At 55.3% G+C, this 21990-nt stretch overlaps 1 protein-coding gene across 1 annotated transcript in view; it reads right to left on the bottom strand.

Moving 5' to 3' along the window:
• Positions 1 to 6811, bottom strand: part of MDGA1 (MAM domain containing glycosylphosphatidylinositol anchor 1) — a 61496-nt gene extending 54685 nt beyond the window's left edge. The window contains exon 1 of the mRNA XM_066359507.1: positions 6265 to 6811. Coding sequence (XP_066215604.1) covers positions 6265 to 6331 — 67 coding nt within the window. The 5' untranslated portion in view covers positions 6332 to 6811. The remainder of the gene's footprint in view (positions 1 to 6264) is intronic.
• Between the last annotated feature and the right edge of the window lie 15179 nt (positions 6812 to 21990).

The raw sequence follows: 21990 nt of genomic DNA, 5'->3' as shown, positions 1-21990 counted from the left end.
GCGTCCCTGTCAACCCTCAGGACAGGGCCTGGCTCGAGAGAGGCCAGCACCAGGGAGATGTTTAATGAACAGTGAGGGGCACACCATACTGCTTTCCGGCCCCCCAATCAGAAGATCCACTTGGATCAAGTCTCGGAGCCACTTCTCAGCTGTGGGACCTCTAGCAGCTTGCTTGGAACTTCGGTTTTCTCATCTGTCACATGGGGGCAACAGGACCTGCTATGCTGACCTCTCAGAATGTATGGGCCTCCACGGACGGAGAGGCATGAGAATGCCTGGCAGGGCACGTGGCGCTTGCACACCTATTCAGGACTGTTGTTATAACCATTGATTCTCCCTGCAAGGTTTTTTTTTCTTTGCACAAAAAGATGCCTGGAAGAACCATCACTAAAGTCATGGCAGGATGTCAAGTGAGTTTTACTTTCTTCCTTATATTTTTATGCTTCTCTGGTTGTTTTTACAAAGAGTGTATGTTATTCAAAGACCTGGTGAAAGGGAGATTTCGTTGTTGTTTTTTAAAGGATCTACTTCTTTGAGTTAGGCATTGCTCTGTCTCCATATCAGCACTTCAGTGCAATAAGGACCCCAGCATTTAAGTGCAATAAGGACCTCTTCGTAGCTAGTGACTGCAGACACATGCCTGCAAAGCAGGGTCTTCTGATGATGGGGGCGGGGAAGATGCAGGAGAGGAGCCACACCCCAGGTTCACACAGAGGCGAGGTGCCAGGGCATGGGGCCCTGCTCTGCACGCAGCCCCACCTACACGCGAGTCCACAGAACTGAGCCTACAGGCCAGCGAGTGTGGCTTTGGCCACAGGTGAATGCCCTGGGACACTGGGAGGGGAAACCTGGGAGCTTCCGAAGGCCTAAGGAGCCCCCTTGGGCCCCAGGCTAAGGAATTAGAATAAGTCTCAGGCCTCAGGGAGTCCCGAGGCCAAGGGAAGGAGCCTGGGAAAAGCAATAAGCAATGTGGTGGCCAAGCCCGCCCCCTGCTGGCCACATCTGGAGTGGCAGTGACAGGTGCACAGGACAGGGTCCCCAGGCACACACACCCCCTCACCTAGGGCTTAGTCAGGCTGTGTCCAGAGGCAGGTAGGGGCTGGGCAGGACTGAAAGGCCCAAGGTCCCATCTCCTAGGTCCTGGGCTTTGCTGGGCAGGGAGGGCATCCTCTGGCCTGAGCTCCCTGAGCCCAGCCACAAGGAGATGCGAGGGGATGGGGAAGGAAGGCCAAAGTGGGGGCACAGAGGGAGGAGGCGAAGTGGAGAGGAGGGGGCGCGACACTCCTGCCTCCGTCTCACCCCTCCCAGGCCTGCCTGTGCCTCCTGGGCAGCCCGAGAACCCGGCTGCTACCACGGCCCGGATTTCCACTCCCGCACCCAGGTATTGATTTCCCGCATCATTCATTTGCCGGCCTTGGCTGCTGTGATTAGCTCCCTCCATTCTCCCCATGGAGCCCCCCGCCCGTCCCTCCATGTTCCAGCAAAGCAGAGCTAATATCAGGCTTTAAATGGGGCTTTGCCACCCAGCCCTGGCAGCTCACAGCCAAGCCTGGCCAATTACAAGGAGGCCCTTGGCATGGCCACAGCCCGCCCCCTCAAGGGAGCTTTCCTGACACATACAACTTCTCTAACCATCCCCACCCACCCCCAGGACCCCCACCATCCAGGAAGCATAGATTCGTAGGATGAGGCATCGTGAAGATCCTACCCTCAGCGGGGCTGCTGGGTCTGACTCCAGACCTGGGGAGACCTGAGACAGGCTCAGGGACCAACAGCAATGAGGGGGGCGTGTACAGACAATGCTGGCAAAGCAAACAGAACAGGCTGGATTGGGGGACTCAAGGCCCCCTCTCTCCTTCGTGCGGTTTCTATAACTGAGAAGGAAGAGAGGCATGGACTTTCTTGAGGACATTTGGAAAAACCTAAGCTTTCTGTTAGCCCTTAGGAGTCCAGGGTTTTCCAATACAGTGAGTTCTCCCGAGAGAGTTCCATCTGGACAGGCGGTTTCAGGGCACAGGCTAGAAACTCGAATGAGAATCCCCAGAGTGCCCACGCCTAGATCCACACCCAGAAGACGGCCCTGGGAGACACGCTTCCTGAAATCCCTTCTCTGCACCCCTCAGAGGAGGGGGGAGAAACCTGACTTGGTGATAATTCTGTAAGCTATGTTGCTCTTGTCAAATTATTCAACATCTGTCTTCATGTTCCCACAAAAATTAGCATAGGATAGTAGTTCCTGATGACACCTTTGGTGAAATATTTTGACTTCCACCAGTAAGTTGCAAACAACCTGTCTTAAGGATAATGTCAATTCCCACTGCCGCATATTAAATAAGCCAGGGGTTCGTTGTGTTTTTGTAAGGGAGAGGAATCCCTGGCTAGAAGTCCGGCAGCAATAGTAGGAAATAAGTCAGGGGAGGCGGTCCCTGATGCTAGCCTCATGATGGATACTCCTCCTTCCCTTAGCTACTGCATTTGCCCAGAACCGGACCTCTGGGGCCAGCCTGCTACCCGGCCTGCCAGAAAGCAGCTTACAGGATCTGCCCTGGGGCACAACACACTGGGCCAGGACGCGGGGAGGTGGGGAGGGAAGAGGGAACCAGTTCCAAATGGACCATCTGGTCTAGCTCCCGGCTGCTGTAGCATCTGCGCCCCAAAGAAGAGTGGAGCCACCTGGCCAGACTGAGAGCACCTCCCAGTCCTGTTGCAGACAGTCAGCTCAGAGCAGGCAAGGCAAGAGGGCCCTCAGAGGGAGCCCGGCACGGGCTCCAGTCTCCGGGCTCCGAGCTCCTGTCTCTGGGCTCCTGTCTCTGGGCTCCGGTCTCCGGGCTCCTGTCTCCGGGCTCCAGTCTCTGGGCTCCGGTCTCCGGGCTCCAGTCTCTGGGCTCCAGTCTCTGGGCTCCTGTCTCTGGGCTCCGGTCTCTGGGCTCCTGTCTCCGGGCTCCAGTCTCTGGGCTCCGGTCTCCGGGCTCCTGTCTCCGGGCTCCGGTCTCTGGGCTCCGGTCTCCGGGCTCCGGTCTCCGGGCTCCAGTCTCCGGGCTCCAGTCTCTGGGCTCCTGTCTCTGGGCTCCGGTCTCCGGGCTCCTGTCTCCGGGCTCCGGTCTCTGGGCTCCGGTCTCCGGGCTCCAGTCTCTGGGCTCCAGTCTCTGGGCTCTAGTCTCTGGGCTCCTGTCTCCAGGCTCCGGGCTCCTACCAGCCCCCAGCAGAGACTCGCTGCTCAGGTCAGATGCTGACAGCTTTGCCCTCCACATCCTGCTCTTCCCCCCTCTCTTCAGTTCAGCTAGTCAGCCCTCCCCTCGGCGCACAGGCCCGGGGCAGAGGGGCAGGGTGGGGGCTCCTTCCTAGGGCACACTTCTTTTTTGTGTGTCCTGAGTCAGACCGCCCCCCCTCCCTGCCAGGGCGGCACTCGGCTTCTAGGTCTCTTCTCTCTTTTCCTCTCTGGAGCCCCCAGCAGCCACCAGCTTAAGACTCTGTGACTCGCCCTAAGCAGAGACCCTCAAAAAATGCCCAACCTGCCGCAAACATTCTTAGACAGATTTCTTAGAAAGAAAGAATTTTAAGAGGCATTTCCTCAAACTCTTCCAAACCATGGCTCTTATATATATATATATATATATATATATATATATATATATATATATATATATATACACACACACACACACACACACACACACACACACACACACAATTTACATTAAATTTATTGGGGTGGCACTGGTCAGCAGGGTCATATAGGTTTCAAGTGTATATTTCTATGATACATGATCTGTATATGGTGCCCACCACCTAAAGTCAAATCATCTTCCGTCACCATATATTCGGTTCTCTCTATGCCCCCCCCCACCTTCTTTTGCAATAAATATTTGTTGAGCTCCTGCTGTGTGCCAGGCACCATGCTGAGTGCTGGAATTCAGTGAGGGACACTAGTGACCGTTTTTCACCCCGATCCTCTACTCTTTCTCAGGCTGCTCCATCTACTCTGGGCATAGAGGAGCAGTGGGGGAGGGGGGAGAAAACCAGCTCTCCATGCTGCGCACCCCAGACCCAGCCCGGCAGTGGCGTTTCCTTCTGCCGTCTCCGGCCAAAGATACAGCACCCCTCTAGCATCACACGGCTCTCGGGACCTCTTGCCATCCTCCTCCTCGTGCTAGATCTTCCTCTCTCTCCATCCACTTCCATCAGGACTTCCCACCCAGCGAGTGCCCTGAGGCCCCGGGCTTCCCTGGAGCTCCGCTCTCAAAGGGCAGGTGGCAAGGATGCCAGGAGTCCAGGGTTGGCCCCAATGCACACAACCCACTTGGCTCACTCTGAGCGGGAGCAGCTTCGATCCAGGTGCATTGAAGGAGGGGGAAAAATACCAAGAAAGGGGGCAGATACGCCAATGACTAAATCCTGGCCCCAAAGTACTCTGCAATCAGGGTCTGCAGAGACCACTGAACCTATCTCCACTCCTTGCCCTCGTTGCTGGGGTTTCCAGGCTAGACTCAGAGGAGCTTCCTCAAGATGTGCCTCATGCAGCCCTGGAGATGGTCAGAGAAGGTGGAGGGAAGGGAGGAGAGGGATGGCCAGGGAATGGGCTTGCCGGATTTGCCCAAAGCCACTCCAAAGGAGGACAGGGCGGAGGACAGCAGCACACAGGAGGGCTCTAGGTCACTCTGCAGAGTCCCTGGGGCGCGGGGAGGAAGAGGTAAAGGACTCATCCACGTCTCTCTTTAAGCTGCCTCTTAAGGAGACAGTGAGTTTAGGGAGAAAGAGGACACGCACACACACACACACACACCCCTGCCGTCCTCCCTTGCCCTGGGTAGGCTCAGGCGTCTGGGACCCACTCAGTGGTCTCGTCCCCATAACCCAGCCTCTCTCAGTCCCTGCCACACTCTTCCTCCCTCTTTCCTCCTCTGGCCAGTGTAAAGGGCCAGACAGTAAGAGACACACAAACTAATTAAGAAGCAGAGTTTGGCCAGATGCCTGTGCCCGCCTCCCCAGGGAATTAAGCCCAAGCCAGCTAGCAAGTCACCTCCAGAAACCCCTCAGCACACCCCTCCCTCTTGTGAGGCAACCCAGAAGGAAGCATTAGCATCTGAATGTAAGGTTGGTGGCCCAAACTGTGCAGGGGGAGTGGGGGCACAAAGCCTCTGACCCCCACCAACAGAACAGGTCAAACTCCCCGGATCTAAGGGCCAGTAACTAGGCCCTCAACCTCAGAGAGAGAAAGAGAATCCTCCCCACTCCAGCCAGCTACACACCATTAAAAAGTGGCCTACACAGACCGCGCTGCAGTCAGGAGGAGGCAGAGCAAAGGCCACCCGGCCCAGAGACGGACTTTCTGTGCTGCGGGGTCAGGACACTGCGGGCTGCAAGAACTCCGAGGGAGGTCCCTGAGAGGGATGATGCCTGCCTTCGGGACCTTTCCCGGGGAAAACCCGCAGGAGAGGAAAGGGACGGGTGACTGGAGTCCCCCTGGCGCCCAAGAGCGAGGCGTGGGGACGTGGGAGCAAAGCTGCGGGGCAGGAGACAGAGTTTGGACACGTAGACGGTGGGTGCGTGCCATATTTGCGTTTCCTGGGGACGGTGGCTGTGTGTGTGTGTGTGTGTGTGTGTGTGTGTGTGTGTGTGTGCAGGGAGAAGGAAGGTGGGGCTGGTATTTTATAGCTGGGGACCGGAGACAGGAAGAACGGCTCGGGAGATGTCCGAAAAGGGGCGCCGCGGTTTTAAGCGCCGGATCCAGGGGATGTGGCATCAGCTCCGGCTATCAAGAAGCGAGTGAAAGAAGCGAAGCCTCCCCGAGATCGGGGAAGGCGGGCCCGCGGCTCCGCCGCGGTGCCAGTAGCCAGCTCTCCCGCAAGCCGCGCGCAACTCTGGGTCGTGCATCACTCGGCTTCCACTCCAGAGGCCCAGCCGGGGTAGAATCAGGTTACGTTGCAAGCCGCTGCCCCAGGCCCCGGGTTCGGGTCTGTCGGAGTCTCCGGAGCCGACTGGGTCCACTCCAGGGATCCCAATCACTACCGCCCGCGACCGGGTTTGAGAAAGTGGGTAGCTCTGCCTGGCATCACCAGCTTCACGCCAGACCCTACGACCCACCTCCTCGCTCCGAGGCGGCTAGCTCGGTCTCCTCGCGCCCTGGAAAAGGGCGGGGACCCGGGCATTGACTCCAGAGTGTGAGCCCGGGTCCCCACCGAACCCCGGCGGCGCGCACTTTGCGCCTCTTGCAAAGTTTCCTCTCGGTGCTAAGCCGGCGTGCAACGGGACACGGGCTCTTACCGTAGACTCCTTGTCCTCGGCAGTGGACGGGGATCAGCGCCAGAAGTAGAAGGCAGGTCACCTCCATCTTCACGGCCGGTGCTTCATCCCCGCGAGGCGGCGTTGCCGGAGAGGCGGCTGGGGGCGCATCCGCCGGGGCCCCGCGATGCCCTCGGAGTCTCCCCCTTCTCGGAAAGGCGACGGAGGGGGTGGCCGCGGCGACAGAGATCGGGAGACTCAGGAGGCGGCAGTGGCGGTGGTGGCGGCCGCGGCGACCCGCGTTTCTCCTCTGGCGGAGCCGCTGCCTGGGTGGGGACGCAGGGGGCGCTGGCCCGGCCCCGGGTGCCTCCGCGCGCCCGGCGCAGCAGCCAGCGCCCCGGCCCGAGGAGCCCAGCCGCCGAGTCTCCCCGGGTTCCCAGGGCTCTGCTCTCGGGCTACTGGGAGCCAGGGACCCTCTGCGTTGGCGCCGGCGCTTGGATCCAACAGGCGAACGACGACTGATAAACTTGTCTTTTCTCGACCCGAGGGACGCCTCTCCGCTGAGCGGGGGTGGGGAGGCCGGGCTCCGAATGGGTTAAACCGCTGTCTCCAGTCCTGCGGCGGGTGCCGGGGGCTCGAGGGGCCGGGCTGGACGCCCGCTCAGGAGGCAAAGGAGCCCCAGCCCCGGCCCTCCGGAGCCGGGGAGTAGCGTGGGCTGGGCTCGGCCAAGGGAAGAGAGCCACGGGGCCCCGGCTCTGCGAAGTTAGCTGAGCCACCGAGGAACCCCGGGGAGGAATCGCGCCCAGGCGCCCCGCGGGAATCGGGAAAGCAATTCCAGTCAAAAGAGACCCCGAAAGCGGGGAAAGGAGGAAAGTTTGAGTCGTTTGAAAAAGACTCGCGCTCTCGCCAAGGCCGGGGCTGCAGCCCGGGCGCCGCTCGCCGCCTCGGCTCGCCGCTCTGCGCTCCGCTCCGGCGGTCTAGCCGCGGCCGCGACGCTCCCGGGCTCGGCGCTCTCGGGAGAGCGGGTCTGCGCCGCGCCCCAAGTTGGTCGTCCTCGCCCCCCGCCCGGCGGCCTCGGCCAGCAGGGGCCCCGAGCGGGCGGGGCCGGGCCAGGCTCCCGGGCGCGGCGGCCGCTGGGCTCCGGGCCGCGGGAGCGCTCCGCTCGCTCCGCAACTTGGGCTTCACTGTGCCGCTTTTCCCCCCTCGGAGCTTTTCATTCCGCGCTCCCCCGCCTCCCTCCGCCCCTCCCTCCGTCCCTCCCTCCCTCTCTCTCTCCCTTTCTCCTCCCTCCTCCCTCCTCCTCGCGTCTCCGCGTTCGGTCTCTCGCTCTCCCACCCTTTGTCGCTCGCTCTCCTGTTTGATTCCCCTCCAGTTTAAAAAAAAAAAAAAAAGGAGCCAATTAAAGGCAGCCCAGCTCGCCGGGTCCAGCCTCTGTCCAATTTCCTCGCTTCCCCCAGGACCAATTAGAGAAAACAAAACAGGGCTGGGGGAAGCAGACTGTTCTCTCTCCTCCCCACTCCCCCGTCCCCTCCTCCATCTCTCCCTCTCTCTCCGCACCCCCACCCCCGGCAGGAAAATGTCAGAAAGCAGAAATGGATCCATCTATCCCGAGGACAGTGGCGGAGGGACGTGGGTTTCGGCGCGGGCTCGGTCGCCGCGCGCGGGCACACTCGCTCTCCGCCCGCCCTGGCAAACCCAGCCCGGCTCCCAGAGCCGGGTGCCCCGGTCCCAGTGCGCTCGCAGGGCCAGAACGGCCGCTCGCCCGGGGACCCGATCCGCCGGGCGCTGCACACTTTGTAAAAATGTTTTGCACTTTTGGGAGAGAGACGAAAGCGGGGATGGGAGAGAAAGGCCCGGGCGCCTGCGGTTCTCGGGGTCCTGCAGGCGCGCCGGTCGCTTGCCTGATGTCCTCTGCAGGGCTGTGAGCGCGGCCCCGGAGTACCTCCGCCCCCGGCCGAGCCCCCGCCCCTTCCCAGGCCGCCTCGGCCTCTCCCGGCGTGGGGCGTGGGGCCACCGCCTGGCCGCTGGCTGAGCCGCGGGCGGAGAGGGCGCGCTAGGAGCTCCTGCCCTTCCCTCGGCCCACAGGTTGCCAACAGTTTGTCCGCAGGACCCTGACGCCGGAGGTACAGCGGGCCGTTCTCCATGCTCCCCAGCTCGCCGCTCTCGCCATCCAGCCTCCGCTCAGGACCTAAGGCGCCCCCAGCCGCCCCAGGAGCTCACTCCCTTCCGGCAGCTGAGCCCACGGCCCGCACCAGTTGCTGGGAGCTGGCACTCCGGGACTCCGCTACCTCCACCGGGCCCTCCAGGAGGAGGGGTGGGGAGAGCTCTCCTTGCCAACGCCGGTGGCAAGGGGTGTAGACTGGGGAGCGAGGCGGGAGGCCGACCCCTCGCGTCTGATCGTGTCCTCCCTGAGTCCTGCTGATCTCACCTGCTCCACCGGTCGCGATTATTTATCTCGGCCTGTTGGCAGGGGTTGTATTAGGGCGGCGGGTGGGAGCGCAGACAACCGCAGCAGCTAACTAGCGTGGAGATGACCAACCCTCCGACCGCCAAGCTCCGGAACTAGTCATTATCTTGGCCCTGATGCTGGTTTCACGGCTCTGCATTTGTCAAAACTCGAACTGTACACCAAAAAAAAAAAATAGTTAATATTTTCGTATGTAAATTAAAACATAAAAATTTAAAAATAGTCGTAATTACCACTCCTTCCCCATCTCATTTCCTGCCGGCCTTTCCTCTCCCGACTGACCAAGGGTTGACTCCCACGGGAGGACGTGCCCCCAACTGCGGGGGCAGGAGTAGGGGGTGTGGGAGAAAGTCAAGACGGCTTTGCGGGGAGGGGGTGCCATCCGCTGAAACCTCAGCTCCCTTCTTGTCCATCTCCAGAAGTCCGGAAACATCTGAGGAATCCTATTCTCCCTCCACCTCCACTTAATCGCACGGCCTCTGTCCCCTCCCCCTTTCTGTTTCTTTCCTGTGTGGGTCCAAGACCGAATAAGAGCATCGAGACCCATCAGACACCAGCTGAAGGTGTGTTAAATGAATGACTGAATGATGCCCACCATGCACCAGAGACCACAGACCTTGGATACCTCAATGCTGCCCTTCTTTCTATCCCCACCCCCCAATCATTTTCCCAAAGAGAAAAATCCGTTTCTGCCCCACAGAGAGACAGAAGTGTCACCTTATTCCCACCCACCGCCCCCACCCAGCCTGAAAAAAAAAAAAAAAAAAGTGGCACCAACTAAGGGTGCAATTAATGAGCGGATTCTTTTATTGTCATCTTTTGATTATTTGAACATTCCTAGAAATTCTCACCACTTCCAGGAAGCTTTCAGGGAGTAATCACAGTGATTGCCGCCCTCCTTGGCTTTGCTCACTCTAAGTTGAATGAGCCCTTATCCGTGTCATGGGAAACTCTTTCTATTTCCCAAAGGGCTAGTCCAACCCCAAATAGCAGTTAATGGCTTCTCTTTGGCTGTGGGGTGCATAATGGGGGGACAGGGGACCCCACTGACTCAGTTGACATTTTCTTGAGTTTGTCATCTCAGAACACCTACACGGCCTGGAGGAGAAAGAAGATTCATAATGGAGAGGGACTTGGGAGAGAGAGGAGCAGAAGACCGAATTGGAGCCAAGCTGGGATTGAACATTTGCTGTAGTTAATCCACTTGTGAATACGCTGCAGCTAATTGTATGCAGTGTAAATACCTTGACAGCCTGTTTGCTGTGCCTGTAAATTCAGTCATCTCGTCCCCCAAGTGTGCCCCGCCTGCTGTCTCTGCCAAAGCCCTGGATCTGATGATGGAAGGCAACTAGGCTTTGGAGCCTTTAGTCCTGCCTTCCAGTCTTAACCTCTCTAAGACTCAGTTTCCCCAGCTGTAAAGTTGGTAGGATCCCAATCTCTCAGAGCGGCTGGGAGACGAAGTAATAGCTGACACATGCCAGGCGCTGTGCTAAGCCCTTCCTGTGTATTAACTATGTAATCCTCATTACAACGATGCAAGATAGGACTGTTATTCTCACAGAATAACAAATTGGTGACTCATGCAGCTAAAGGCCTGGCTGGGCTTTGACTTAGGTAGCCTGGCTCTATGACCTTGCTCTTTCCCACTGTTTCATGGTGGAGAGACCGAAGGGCTTATGTGCCTAGTAAATGTTTCCACAAGAAGTGTTCCCTGTTCCTTTCACACACAAAGAACAACTCCCTGGGCCCCAGATTGGGCTGCTGGGGGTTAGGGCAGAGAGCTAGACCACTGGACCTGAGCTCACTGAGGCCCGAGGCCTGGAGCTCACTCATCAGCGCCCCACTGCCAATCCTTGGGTTCCACCCAAGATGCTCTAAGAAAAATCCCACTATTCTCCCCAGAGAAAGCCCAGCGCTGGGCTCCAGGAGGCCTCTGGAGCTAGCTGTTGACTGGGGGGACGGGGTGCATGGCAATCAGGGAACTGGGAGCCCCAGACCTTGTGCCGCAGGGCAGTGGCGGGCTTCTGTTGTGGGCTGTGTTACTAGAGAGCTCCCCCATCTCCTCTGCCTCTTGCTCATTCGCCTCCAGCAAGTCAGAGCCTGGAAGAGGAGAGGGAGAGACAAAGGAAGAGTCGTTGAGGGGACATTGTCGTCTGCTCGTGAGGGAAACAGTCTCTGAAAATCATACAGTGGCAGGTATCGATTCCATCTCACGGCAAGACGCCCTGGGTCAGGTGGGGAAGGCTGGCTGGGAGGGGACCAGCACCGGGGAGAATTACGGCCGCTGAAAGACCGGTTTATTAAATCGGGCTCTAACAAATAGCCAATTAATTGTTGCAGCTGCTAATTAGTAAGCAGTTAACTCCTGTTATAAATTGTGCTGCTCAAGACTAGTGATAATGCAATCACATGATGACACCTTCAGAGGGAAGGGGTCTGAAAGATTTCTGTGGCCTGGGGTCTGCAGCCTGTTCACCCCTCCTCACTCCTAACCCCCACAGGCTCTCTCCTCATGGAAGGCTGGCTTCACGAGAACATAGCCCCTGTCTCTGCGTTCACCATTCATTCATTTAACAAATATTTAATGGGCTCATTCTATGCGCCAGGCAGTACTCTAGGCACTGCATGTAACCAAAACAGACAAGAACCCCTGCCCTCCTGGTGGTTACATTCTAATGAAAAGGCATACAATGGACTAAGTAAATAAGGAAAATAAATAGTATTTAGATTGAAAAGAAAATGCTGAAGGTAGGAGGAGTAAAAAATGTGAGGACTGAAATGTTAGAGAGGGTGTCCAGAGAATATCCCACTGACATTTGAGTCTTGGCCTTGAAGAAGGATGGGACAGTGTCAATATCTGGGGGAAGAGTACTACAGGAAGGGGGGCAGCAGGTGCAAAGGCCCTGCAGTGTTTGGGGTGTGTGGCTGCAGCTGGGTAGGTGAGAAGAGAGTATTAGGAGTTGAGGTCAGAGGTTAAGGGGGCAGGTCCTGGGGTGATTGTGGGCTGTTGGGTTTTACTTAGAGTAGAATGGAAACGGTGGCAGCGTTTGAACAGAGGAGAGGCAGGATCTGATTATAATTTAGCAAATTCTGGGTCTGTGTGAGGATTCAATTAAAGGGGTGCAATAGTATTCCTAGTACCTGGCACTCAGTGGGTGCTTAATAAATGCTTATGGTATGAACTGATGAATAAATATCAATGGGGCTAGATTGTTTAAGTCTGGGAATCACACTAACTTTGAAAGACCACTCTATTTGGATTCTCTTATAAATTATTTTACAACCATCACCAAAGTGCCCTCACCTTTGAACTTTCCAAGGAACTCCACACCCACTTTCTTACTTGGTCCTTTAAATGTCCCTGTGAAGTAAGGTAAGACATGTGGTCCCCTCCGTTTGACGGATGTGAAAACTGAGGCAAAGAGACATTCACTGACTGGCTTAACAAGTGTTATTGAAAATACCAGTCCTAGAATTAAGGAGGTGAAGGATACAAAAGAGAGAGGAGCCCCCCCCACACACACACACACATGTTCTGGCCACTGTGTCCCAACTGTACCCTGCCTCACTGTGTGGCCTTCCTCTCTGGGCTCCAGGTGTTCATTTCCACAATGAGCAGATGTGCCCAGATTGGTTCTAAGACTCCAAACCTTGCAAGCTGTGTCTGAGGCCCGATATCTGGATGCCACCATTTCCCAAGTGACAGTCACCTGGGCTGTCTGACCTCCCTTTGTCCGCACTAACGCTGGAACAGGGGAAGTTTTGTTTAACTTTTAAGCTGATAGTTCAATGGGTCAACAGTAATTTGGTTTCAACACCAGCTTGGAAAACACATGGTCTTCCTGCTCCGAGCAGATGTAAGCAGCACTGATTTACTCAGCTCTGGGAAGAAGATGAAGGTGAACGGGCTGAAAAAGTCCGGTTCTTTTGACTATTTATCTGTTCATTAAACAAATATTTATTGAGCCAGGCATTTGCCAACATCATACTGGACATCCTCCTGGAGACATCCAATAAATAAAGACACAGTCCTGTCCTCAGGGAGCTCCAGTCTGAGAGGAGACACCGCCTCTACTCTCAGGCCTCCCAGCTGAAGTGGGAGAATGCTACCACAGGGTTATAGATCCTGGTATGAAGTGAGGCCAGGTTCGGACCTAGGAACCCATACACTGTGACAGTAATAAAGTGTTCACTTCATGGGAAAGGGCCAAGGGGATGGGGAACAGGAAGACATGAGGCCTTTGACCCTAACTTTTTGGCTCTTAAGGCAAGATGGTTTCCTGCCCTTTAAGCTGGTTGCCTGCAGCCTTGTAAGTCTCAACCACACCCGGGAGAGGCAGCCTGGTGTTTTATTTGGGGATTTTGTCCTCGTGCAAATGTCTCCTGGGCTCCCGGGAACCAGGCCAGTTCTAAGGTGACAATGAGAGCTGGCATGCAGAGTCAGGGCCCACAAGGAGAAGAGTCCACTCTCTCTGGGGGACAGGCTCACCCTAGCAAGAAGCCCACCTCACACCACACCACTGGCTGCCCGAGGAAGACAGATGTGGCCAAGGGGGCCAACGGGTGCAGAGCACCTAGAGATCTGAAGGCCTACCTGTTCCTCCAGTCTCGTGGACGCCACCCCAGCCCAGGCTTAGGTGACATCTATGCAGTGTGCTCTGTCTCCATGTGCCCCGTGCCCTACGGCTCTCAGGGCAGGGCTGAGTGCCCGGTAACTGTCCAAAGTCTGCTCCCTAAAAGAATTGAGTCCGGTTACCTTAACTCAGACAAAAGTCAGCTCTGGGCAAGACCTGAATTATCAGGATAAGGGGCCCCAAATGATCCAGATAACATGTGGATTAGGCACAAATAGAAATAATGAATGTATGAGAAGGAATGTTTGCACGTGTACAGATTGAGGAGAAGCAAACTCCTCGGGAAGGGAAGTGGGCAAGGGAGGGTTAGAGCATTCTGGGAAATCCTGTGTAAATCCGCTGAGGGGCGGCGGAGGTGACCCCCACGGCTGCCTCACCCTGCAGGGCCTTCTAGGAGGGGAGGTCTGGGTCAGGTGCGGTTCCTGCAGGTGTGGGGCCGTGCCAGGCTGAGGGTGGCTCTGTCCTCTGGCATCTGCCTCCAGGGCCCCAGCAGCCCCGTGGGAGGCATCAGGTTTCGCTGAGCTGGCCTTGCTGCCCTCCTCCAGGGCAGCTCTTCTGAAGCAGGATCAAATGTTCTCAAGCCCGAAAGGACAGGCTGGGGAGGCAGGGAAAGGGGGGAAAGGGAGGAGGGGTGACGCTGAGGTCACCGGAGGGGAGGGCCGAGCTGGGCCCAGGGACAGGGCGGGTGAGTTTCCTCGCTCCCTTTCTGTTTAACCTCCTCAGCAAATTCTTTTTCCCTTCGCCATCACCTCTTTTTGACCCGTGCAAAGGCGGGCGGGGGGAAGGGCGGGACCTGGAGTGAAACCATCACACACACACACACACACACACACACACACACACACACACACACACACACACACACACACACACACACACACACACACACACACACACACACAACTGCTGCACAGTGTAAGCTCCAGGGGGCGCCATTCTCATAGGATACGGCAGGAATGTCGCCCCCCTCCCCCTCCCACCCTCGGAGCGCAATGTGGTGGCGCTGTCGCAGCTCCCCCAGCTCTGACCAGACCGGGGACTAGGTGTGCCTCCGCTGTGCCTCGGTGCCCCGGCCCCTCCTCTTCCCGTCCCGCCCAGCTTCCTCGGATGTCCAGCTCTTCTCTGGCCCCTCAACCTCTAGGTCACGCCTGGACTGCCCCCCACTCCCTACCCGGTCAGGTTGCTGGGGGAAAGGAGGGGTCCCAGCCTTCCCCTCCCCCTCCACGCACGCTTGTCCTTCGGGACACACCAGGAGCTGCGGGGGACTGCTGCCTTCTGATTAACTAGACTCATTATCTGGCTCCCCCCGGGGCGCTCCTTAGGGATCTTCCTGCCGCGTGTCCTGAGAGCCTTTGGGAGCCATGTCTGGCCCCAGGCGTGGAAAGGGGGACTTGAATTGACCCTCCCACTCGGCCCCTAAGGAAGAGCACAGGTCTAGCGCACCTGTCAGCCTTTCCCTCCCCTACCTAACCCAGCACCTGTCAGCCTTTCCCTCCCCTACCTAACCCAGGGCCGTCCTGAAGGAATGTGTGGTACCATAAAAGGCCAAGCCTCAAGGCCACTTGCCTGCACTACCACCCTATGAGGTAGGCAGCTTTATCATCCTTTTTAGAAATGAGGGGACTGGAACAGAGAGGGTCAGTCACACCCCAAAGATTATACAGCTGATGTTCAAATCAGAGTCTGGCTCCAGAGACGACAGAGTCTATGCCCTCCGTCACTACATACTGTACTTAGAGCTGCCCCTCCATGGAAGAGAAACCATCACTGACATCTAGCAGCTATTTAAGATTAAACAAAGTACAATTTTAGATTCAGTTTCTGTGGCAGTAGGCATGTTTTGAATGTTCAGTAGTCACAGGTGGCCAGTGGCTACTGTGTTGGACACAGCAATAGAGAACATTCTCATCACCATAGGAGTTTCACTGACAGCAGCGCTCAGGAGTCTTTATTTTTCATTCCAGCTCCACTGCTTACTAGCTGAGCAACTGTGGGCAAGCTACTCACCTCTGTGTCTGTTTCCTCCTCCACAAAATGATGAATAAGAATAGTGCCAAGTCAATAGAGCTGTTCGGGGGATTACTGGAGAAATGCATATGACGTACTCAGTGCAGTGCCTGACACATCGCAAGCAGGCTACACATAGTTAGTTTTATTATTGTGAAACATAGTCCAGTCCTTCATTCAACTGAGTAGGTAGCAAAGGACCAGAGAAACTAAGGAACTGGCTTAAAGTCACACAGCAAATTAAATGTCAAAACCTGGGGCTCCTAATTCTGTTTACTTTGTCGCATGGCCTTATGATACCACTATAATTGATAAAGGACTTTCACATTTGACTCTCCCCAAAATGCTGGGAGGCCGTTAAATACGTTTCATCAATCCCATTTCATAGATTAAAAAACTGAGTCACAGAGAGGATAAAGCAACTTCTTCAGAGCTGTGATTATTTTTTTAATAGCAGGGTAGGGACTCATTACTGTTCCCTACTCCATTTCCCGATGTCTTTGTAAATTAACGTGTGCGTGTATGTTTTTGTGTGGGAGTGTTTATATATGTGTGTTCTTCATTTGTTCACCATGCAGCGCTTGGGGGCCTGAGCGATATATAGAATATAAATTATATAAATAATGTTAATATGGTCTCAATTATATAAAAAGCTGTATCTAAAATAAAGATGAGAAGGATAGATAATACCATTTTAATGATTATCGTGGGCGGTGGGATTACAGGTGATTTGCATTTCCATCTTTCTATGTTCCTATTTCCCCCGAATTTTTTCATGCACTTTGTATTATTTCTATAATCAGAAATAAACCAATGTGATTTTCAAATACATTAAAAAAATAAAGTTCCTTCAGTGTTTTCCCGGTGAGCTCCTCAACCCTGCAAACAGTCAGGAGGCCGGACCTAGGGTTTGGCCTGTCCTGGCTCCTCCGGCCAGCAGAAGGGGCCTGCGTGTGCCTCTCAGCTCAGTCCCCTTCGTGCAAAGAGCCTCAGGTCCCTCGCACTGGAGTGGGTTTGAATTTACTCGGCAGCAACCACATGCAATAAATGTCACACTGTTTTATTTTTTTCAAGTCAAATAAATTCTGATCCCAAGTCTCCACTTGCCAGAGTGCTGAGAAATCAGCCTTAGTTATGTTTGGGGAGGGGGGGTCTCCAGGGTCATAGAAGGATCTGGGATCCAGGAAAAGAGGCCTCAGGGCCTTGTGGTTGCCATAGTGATTGACTCCTGTTGTCTTGGCTCCTGAACCCTGAGCCAGGGCTCAACCAGCAGGCTGCCCTGAACGGGCTTCAAGAGGTCTCTGCAGCAGCCCTCTCAGTGACCACAAGTGGGCCCCGGAGGCCCTAGGCTTCAGCCCTTCCCATCCAGCCTCCACAAATATCCCTGTCTGACACAGCGGACCTGAGGGATGGGGAACCAGACAAAGGCCCCCAAATCTCTGTGCCTTCAGAGGTGGAAAAGCATCTCCATCTCCCTTCTCCCTCCCCATCCTAGTGACCTCCACATCGTCCCTCTGTGCTCACCCAGACTCTCTGGCCTGGAGCAGGGCTTGGTTTTTCCAATAACTCATTAGCAGGCTTTTGTCATGATTGAAGAAACAAAAGCCCCAACAAGAAAACCGCATTTGGCAGAATTACAGGTTATTTACGAGACCCAAAGCAGCCTCAGCTCTGGAGGAAGCCTGGGGGTGGCAGGAAGGCCCTCTGGTGAGGGCCCCCAGATGTCTTGGATCTGCCTGGCATTAGCCACCAATGGCCCTGCCCAACACAGACACAATCTCTTCTCTCTTCCCACCTGCATCTGCCAAAGCCAGCCGTGAGTCACAGCTGCCCTAGACACTTCATATAATTCCACCCACTCGTCCAGCGCTCATCTCTCCATTTATTTATGTATTCATTGATTCATTCATTGATTCTATCATTCGCTCAAACTTGTACTGAGGGCCAACTATGTGCCAGGCACTAGCTAGCTGATGTCCACATTTGTAGAGCAGGGACACGCATCAACAATTGTAGACTGGACCCAGCTCAGACCAGCTCACAGAGCTGATCACGCACATCTCTTCTCAACCTCCCCTTCAGCGCCGACACATTGGCAGCGTAACGTGAGCCATAGCAAGCGTATTTACGCTGTGGACATTGGCGAGTGGTACAAATCAGGGACTTTCCCCCCAGATAGCAGGTTGTTAAACATTTACTAAAACACCACTGTTCCAGGCCTTGGTATCTTGAGAAACACAAAACTGAACCCCAAGAACTTATAGTTTAAAACAGAGAAGAACATTGACCCAATTTGCAATGTGACTTTGGCTCATCCAGGCCTGTTGACCTCAGAGCCACCATTTGTCTTTGTAACCCAGGGGACCAGGAGCAGAGAATTTAATTCTATTATGCAAGACCTAGGATAGCACAATGAAGGAGGTATATCTGAGCTGAGCCTCAGGGACCTGTGGGAAGTCGACCTGCAGGGAGGGTGCTTCGGGTGGTGGGAGCAGGTTGAGCAAAGGTCAGGGGAAGGGCCTGGCAGAGTGTCTTCACTCCACTTAGATAAGAATCCCAAAGCAGGGAGTCGCTCCCACCTATTACCATATTTTTTGCTCCATAAGACGCACTTTTTTTCCCCCAAAAAAGTGGAGGGGGAAATGCCCGTGTGTCTTACGGAGTGAAAAATACGGTATTTTATTAAATATTTTAACACACCATTTGGTTCAGAATATTTTTTTTCTTATTTTCCTCCATAAAACCCTAGGTGTGTCTTATGGTCAAGTGCATCTTATGGAGCAAAAAAATACGGTACTTACCTCCCCAATCACAGAGCGCAAGTGAACTACTTTCTGGGGGAAGAAATGGGGATTGTTAAGAGCTAGACTGTCAGGGGGCGGCTGCTGGAGGAACACTGGGTGCTGAGAGGTGAGGGCGCCTCTCCTTTTTCCTTCTTCTCCAGGAAGGGCCTGACCTATACAGGAAAAATGACTCCAGTGTGTGAAAGGGGCAGCCAAGGGGCCATCTACCCACCCTGAACCCCACCGACAGTGTCACACCCCGTGCACACCATCATCTGTCCTTGTGTGGCTCGTGGGCACTGTTCAGCAGCTCACACTGACACACGAGGAAGCCTGGCTCACAGATATCAGAAAGACCCCCAAGCAAACCCAAGGACTCCAAGGACTCCTGTGATCTCTGCGACGCATAAGAAGAGGCTTCTTAAGGAAGATTTCCTACTGTCCTCCTCCTTACTCTGGAGATAATTGAGCCTCCCCCAAGTGTGCACACCCACAGACAGGCCCACAGATGTGCCAGGGCAAGCCTGCATCCGGGATGCACCACCACTGAATGCCAAAGCATGGGACAAGAGCTGGGACGGGCATGGGGGCGGCCACAGTCCATTTGCTTCAATGATCCCTCCTGGACCTGGTGAGTCAGTGGTCGCCCACACCTAGCCCACGTCCTCCGAGCCACCCTGCCGACCTCGCCCCACTTGCCTGACAAGGAACTGAGCTGCCCACCAGTTCGGGGAGCCTCCCACTCACCTGCGGCAGCCTGCTGCCCGCCGCTCCCAGGGAGGCACACAGGGATGAGCGGGCACTGCGTGTGTAGAATGCACTGCCATCCTCAAAGCCCATGCCGTGTTCTCTCGGTCTGCCTGCAACCCCGTGAGCTGGGGATGAGCGACCGCGGTCCGCAGGTGAGGAACCAGAGGCACTGAGCGACTCACCCACGGGGAAGCCAGAACCAGAACCGAGGTGCTCGGATTCAGACACCTGCTCCGCAGTCTTGGTGACGTCCTAGACGCCGTGTTAAACTCTGGAGATTCGTGAGCACCGATAATAACAATAATGACCAATAACGATAATAGTGCCTGAGCTTTACGGAGCACAGATCCAGCAGCACCCCGGCCTTCACCGTGACCATAATGAGGCAGCCCGCATGTCCCCATCTCTCAGCAGAGGACACTCGGTGTCATTTCTGTGCTGGAGTTCCCTGGGCGCTCTGGGGTCTCTCCGGGGTGGGCCCAGGACCTCGACTCTTCCAGGAGGACTGAAGCCGAGGTTCTTGGATGGGACACAGAAATCTATTGGGACCATATTGTTTAAAAACACTGCAGGGGCGAGCAGTCCGTGTGGCAGCGTGTGGGCACCAGAGGAGCCCCGAGACCACACAGGTGGCCGGGGTCTGCGGGGCAGCTTCGCCAGTGCTCCCTGGGCCTCGGCTCGTGGCCCCAGCTTCTACCCCCTTCACAGCTACCTTGTTGTGATAAAAGCTTTTATTCACAGCTATCTTGGTGTGAGCTCACCCACCGCATGGCTCTGACCACCACCCATGCTGTGACCCACAGACCTCGTGGCGTGAGGTCAGAGGCGCTGCCCTGGGGTCAGACTGCCTCTTCTTGGCTGCGTGACCTCGGACAAGCTCCCTCACCTCTCTCAGCCCAGTTTCTCTGCGTGTAAAGCCAGGCGAGTCATGGTAATAATAGTAAATTCTTGTGGCGTGCTTACCTTGTATTAACTCATTTCATCTTCGCCGGGCCCCTGTGAGGCTGGCTCTCAGCACAGAGCGGCGGGCTGCCGCACTCAGTCACCGTCAGCGGTCATTAGCTCCATCTCCAGCCTGCGGCTCCTGCAGGCTGCCCCGCCCTCCCTCCGCCCGGAACTTCCAGCCTCGTTCTTCTGCCTGCGTTCCTTCCTTCGCTCAGGTCAGCAGACCCCCCGTCGCCCGGGCAGATGCACCAGGGGCTCTGCGCTCTCCCCTTCCTTCCTCTTCAAATGTACCTTCCGGTCCAGCAGGCTTTACCTCCTCCGCGTCTCTCCTACCCGCTAACCCGTGCCCTCCGTCCATTTCCTCTGTCCATCACGGTCACTCCAGTGATATCTTACTCCGTTCTCACCTGGATCGTGCAGGGTCCCCACCCCCACCCCGCCCCCAGAGCTCCCTGCTTCCAGCCCACACACGCTACAACCTGTGCCCCTGCTCTGCCAGGTGATTTTGCAGTGCCAATCCACTGGAAATCCCTCCACGCCTCTCCACAGCCTCCGGCATCAGGTTCAGGCTCTTCCGCTTAGCCCGTTGCTCTGTGGGATCTGGACCCTGCCTTGCTCCCCTCTGCTGTCCACCTCCCCCCCAGTGCGATATGGCCACGCGAGTCATGCCAGTTCACTCCTCTGGCCCTTGCACCTGCGGTTCCCACAGTCTGGAGGCCCTCCCCATACACCCTTGTCTGACCAGCTCCCCACTTCCCTCGTGACTCAGCTCAGGCCACATCTCTCCCAGAAGTCTTCCTGGCTCTTCCCGAAAGCTCCCACCAAACACAGATGCGGCCTGGAGGCAAATGGTTAAAAGCACAGTCACTGCAGTCAGATTGCCCCACGTTCACCACCTACTCATTAGTTTCAGCTTTATCATTTTCTAGCTGTGTCATCTTGGACAAGTTACTTAACCTCTCTGAGCCTCCAATATGAGGCTAAGGATAGTACCTACCACATAAAAAGTAGTTGTGAGAATTGAGATGTTGCAGAAAAAGTGCTTAGCACAGGGTCCGGCAGACTCCAAATGTGCAATAAATGTTAGCTATTATCTGATAATAAGATTCTGTCTTATTCATCTTTGTATCACTGTGTCCTAAAATAGGTCCAGCAATGTGGCAGATCACTCAATGAATGTCTGTTGAACTGAATCAAAGTGAAATAACCTGGAGCCAATTTCCATTCCAATCAGGGTTTCTAGCTGCAAGCAACAGAAAACCATTCTGACTGATTTATGCAGAAGAGGAATTCACAAAGGCCATTAGGTGGCTCATGAAATCTTTGGGACAAGCAGAGGACATGGGCTGGAGGCCACCTAGCCAGGAACAGACTCCAGATGACACCCTAGATCTGCTGCAGTGGACACCCTTCAACCCCCATGACTGGGCACCAGACCCTCAGATCGTACTAGTGACATGAGGCACCAAACGCAGACACAGTTTCTGGGCAGGGCCCAGGGAAAATAGGGCAAGTGGAGGCTCGTATCCTCTGTATCAGATCATTCTGAAGTTATAAATCTAACAACCTATTAAATAAAATATATTCAAATCTGTTCCAGTTACTATGGCTGCATAACAAGTTATGCCAAAACTTAGCGTTATAAAACAAACATTTATTATGCCCATAAATTCTGCAGCTCGGGAATTCCGATCCTGAATGGTTTGTCTCAGCCCCATAATGTCCAAGGCCCCGGCTGGAAGGTTCGGATGCTGGACACGGGAATCATGGTAGGTTTGTTCACCCACACGTCTGATAGTTGGCTGGGGCCTCAGTTTCTCTCCACATGGGCCTCCCATGTGTCTCTCCATGTGGACCGGTTTGGGCTTCTTCACAGAATGGTGGAAGGTTCCCAGGGCAAGTTCTGTAAGATAGTCAGCGAGCTGCATTGCCTTTTATGACCTGGCACCTGGAGTCATGTGGTGTCACCTCTGCCACATTCTCTTCGTCAAAGCAGTCACCAAGTCCTGCCCAGGTTCAAGGGGAAGGGAAATAGACTCTTGGTGGGGATAGTAAAGATCTGAGAGAGTGAGTGGGACAAGAAACATTGCTGTGAGCACTTCCGGAAGATGCAAGCCTCCGCCCGTTCTCTCACCAGACCTTTCTGACAACCAGGAAGGTCACGGTCAGATGGGGATTCCAG

Source organism: Saccopteryx leptura, chromosome 1 (genome assembly GCF_036850995.1).
Source record: "Saccopteryx leptura isolate mSacLep1 chromosome 1, mSacLep1_pri_phased_curated, whole genome shotgun sequence".
NCBI lineage: Eukaryota > Metazoa > Chordata > Mammalia > Chiroptera > Emballonuridae > Saccopteryx > Saccopteryx leptura.
This window is presented reverse-complemented; position numbering and strand designations above follow the sequence as displayed.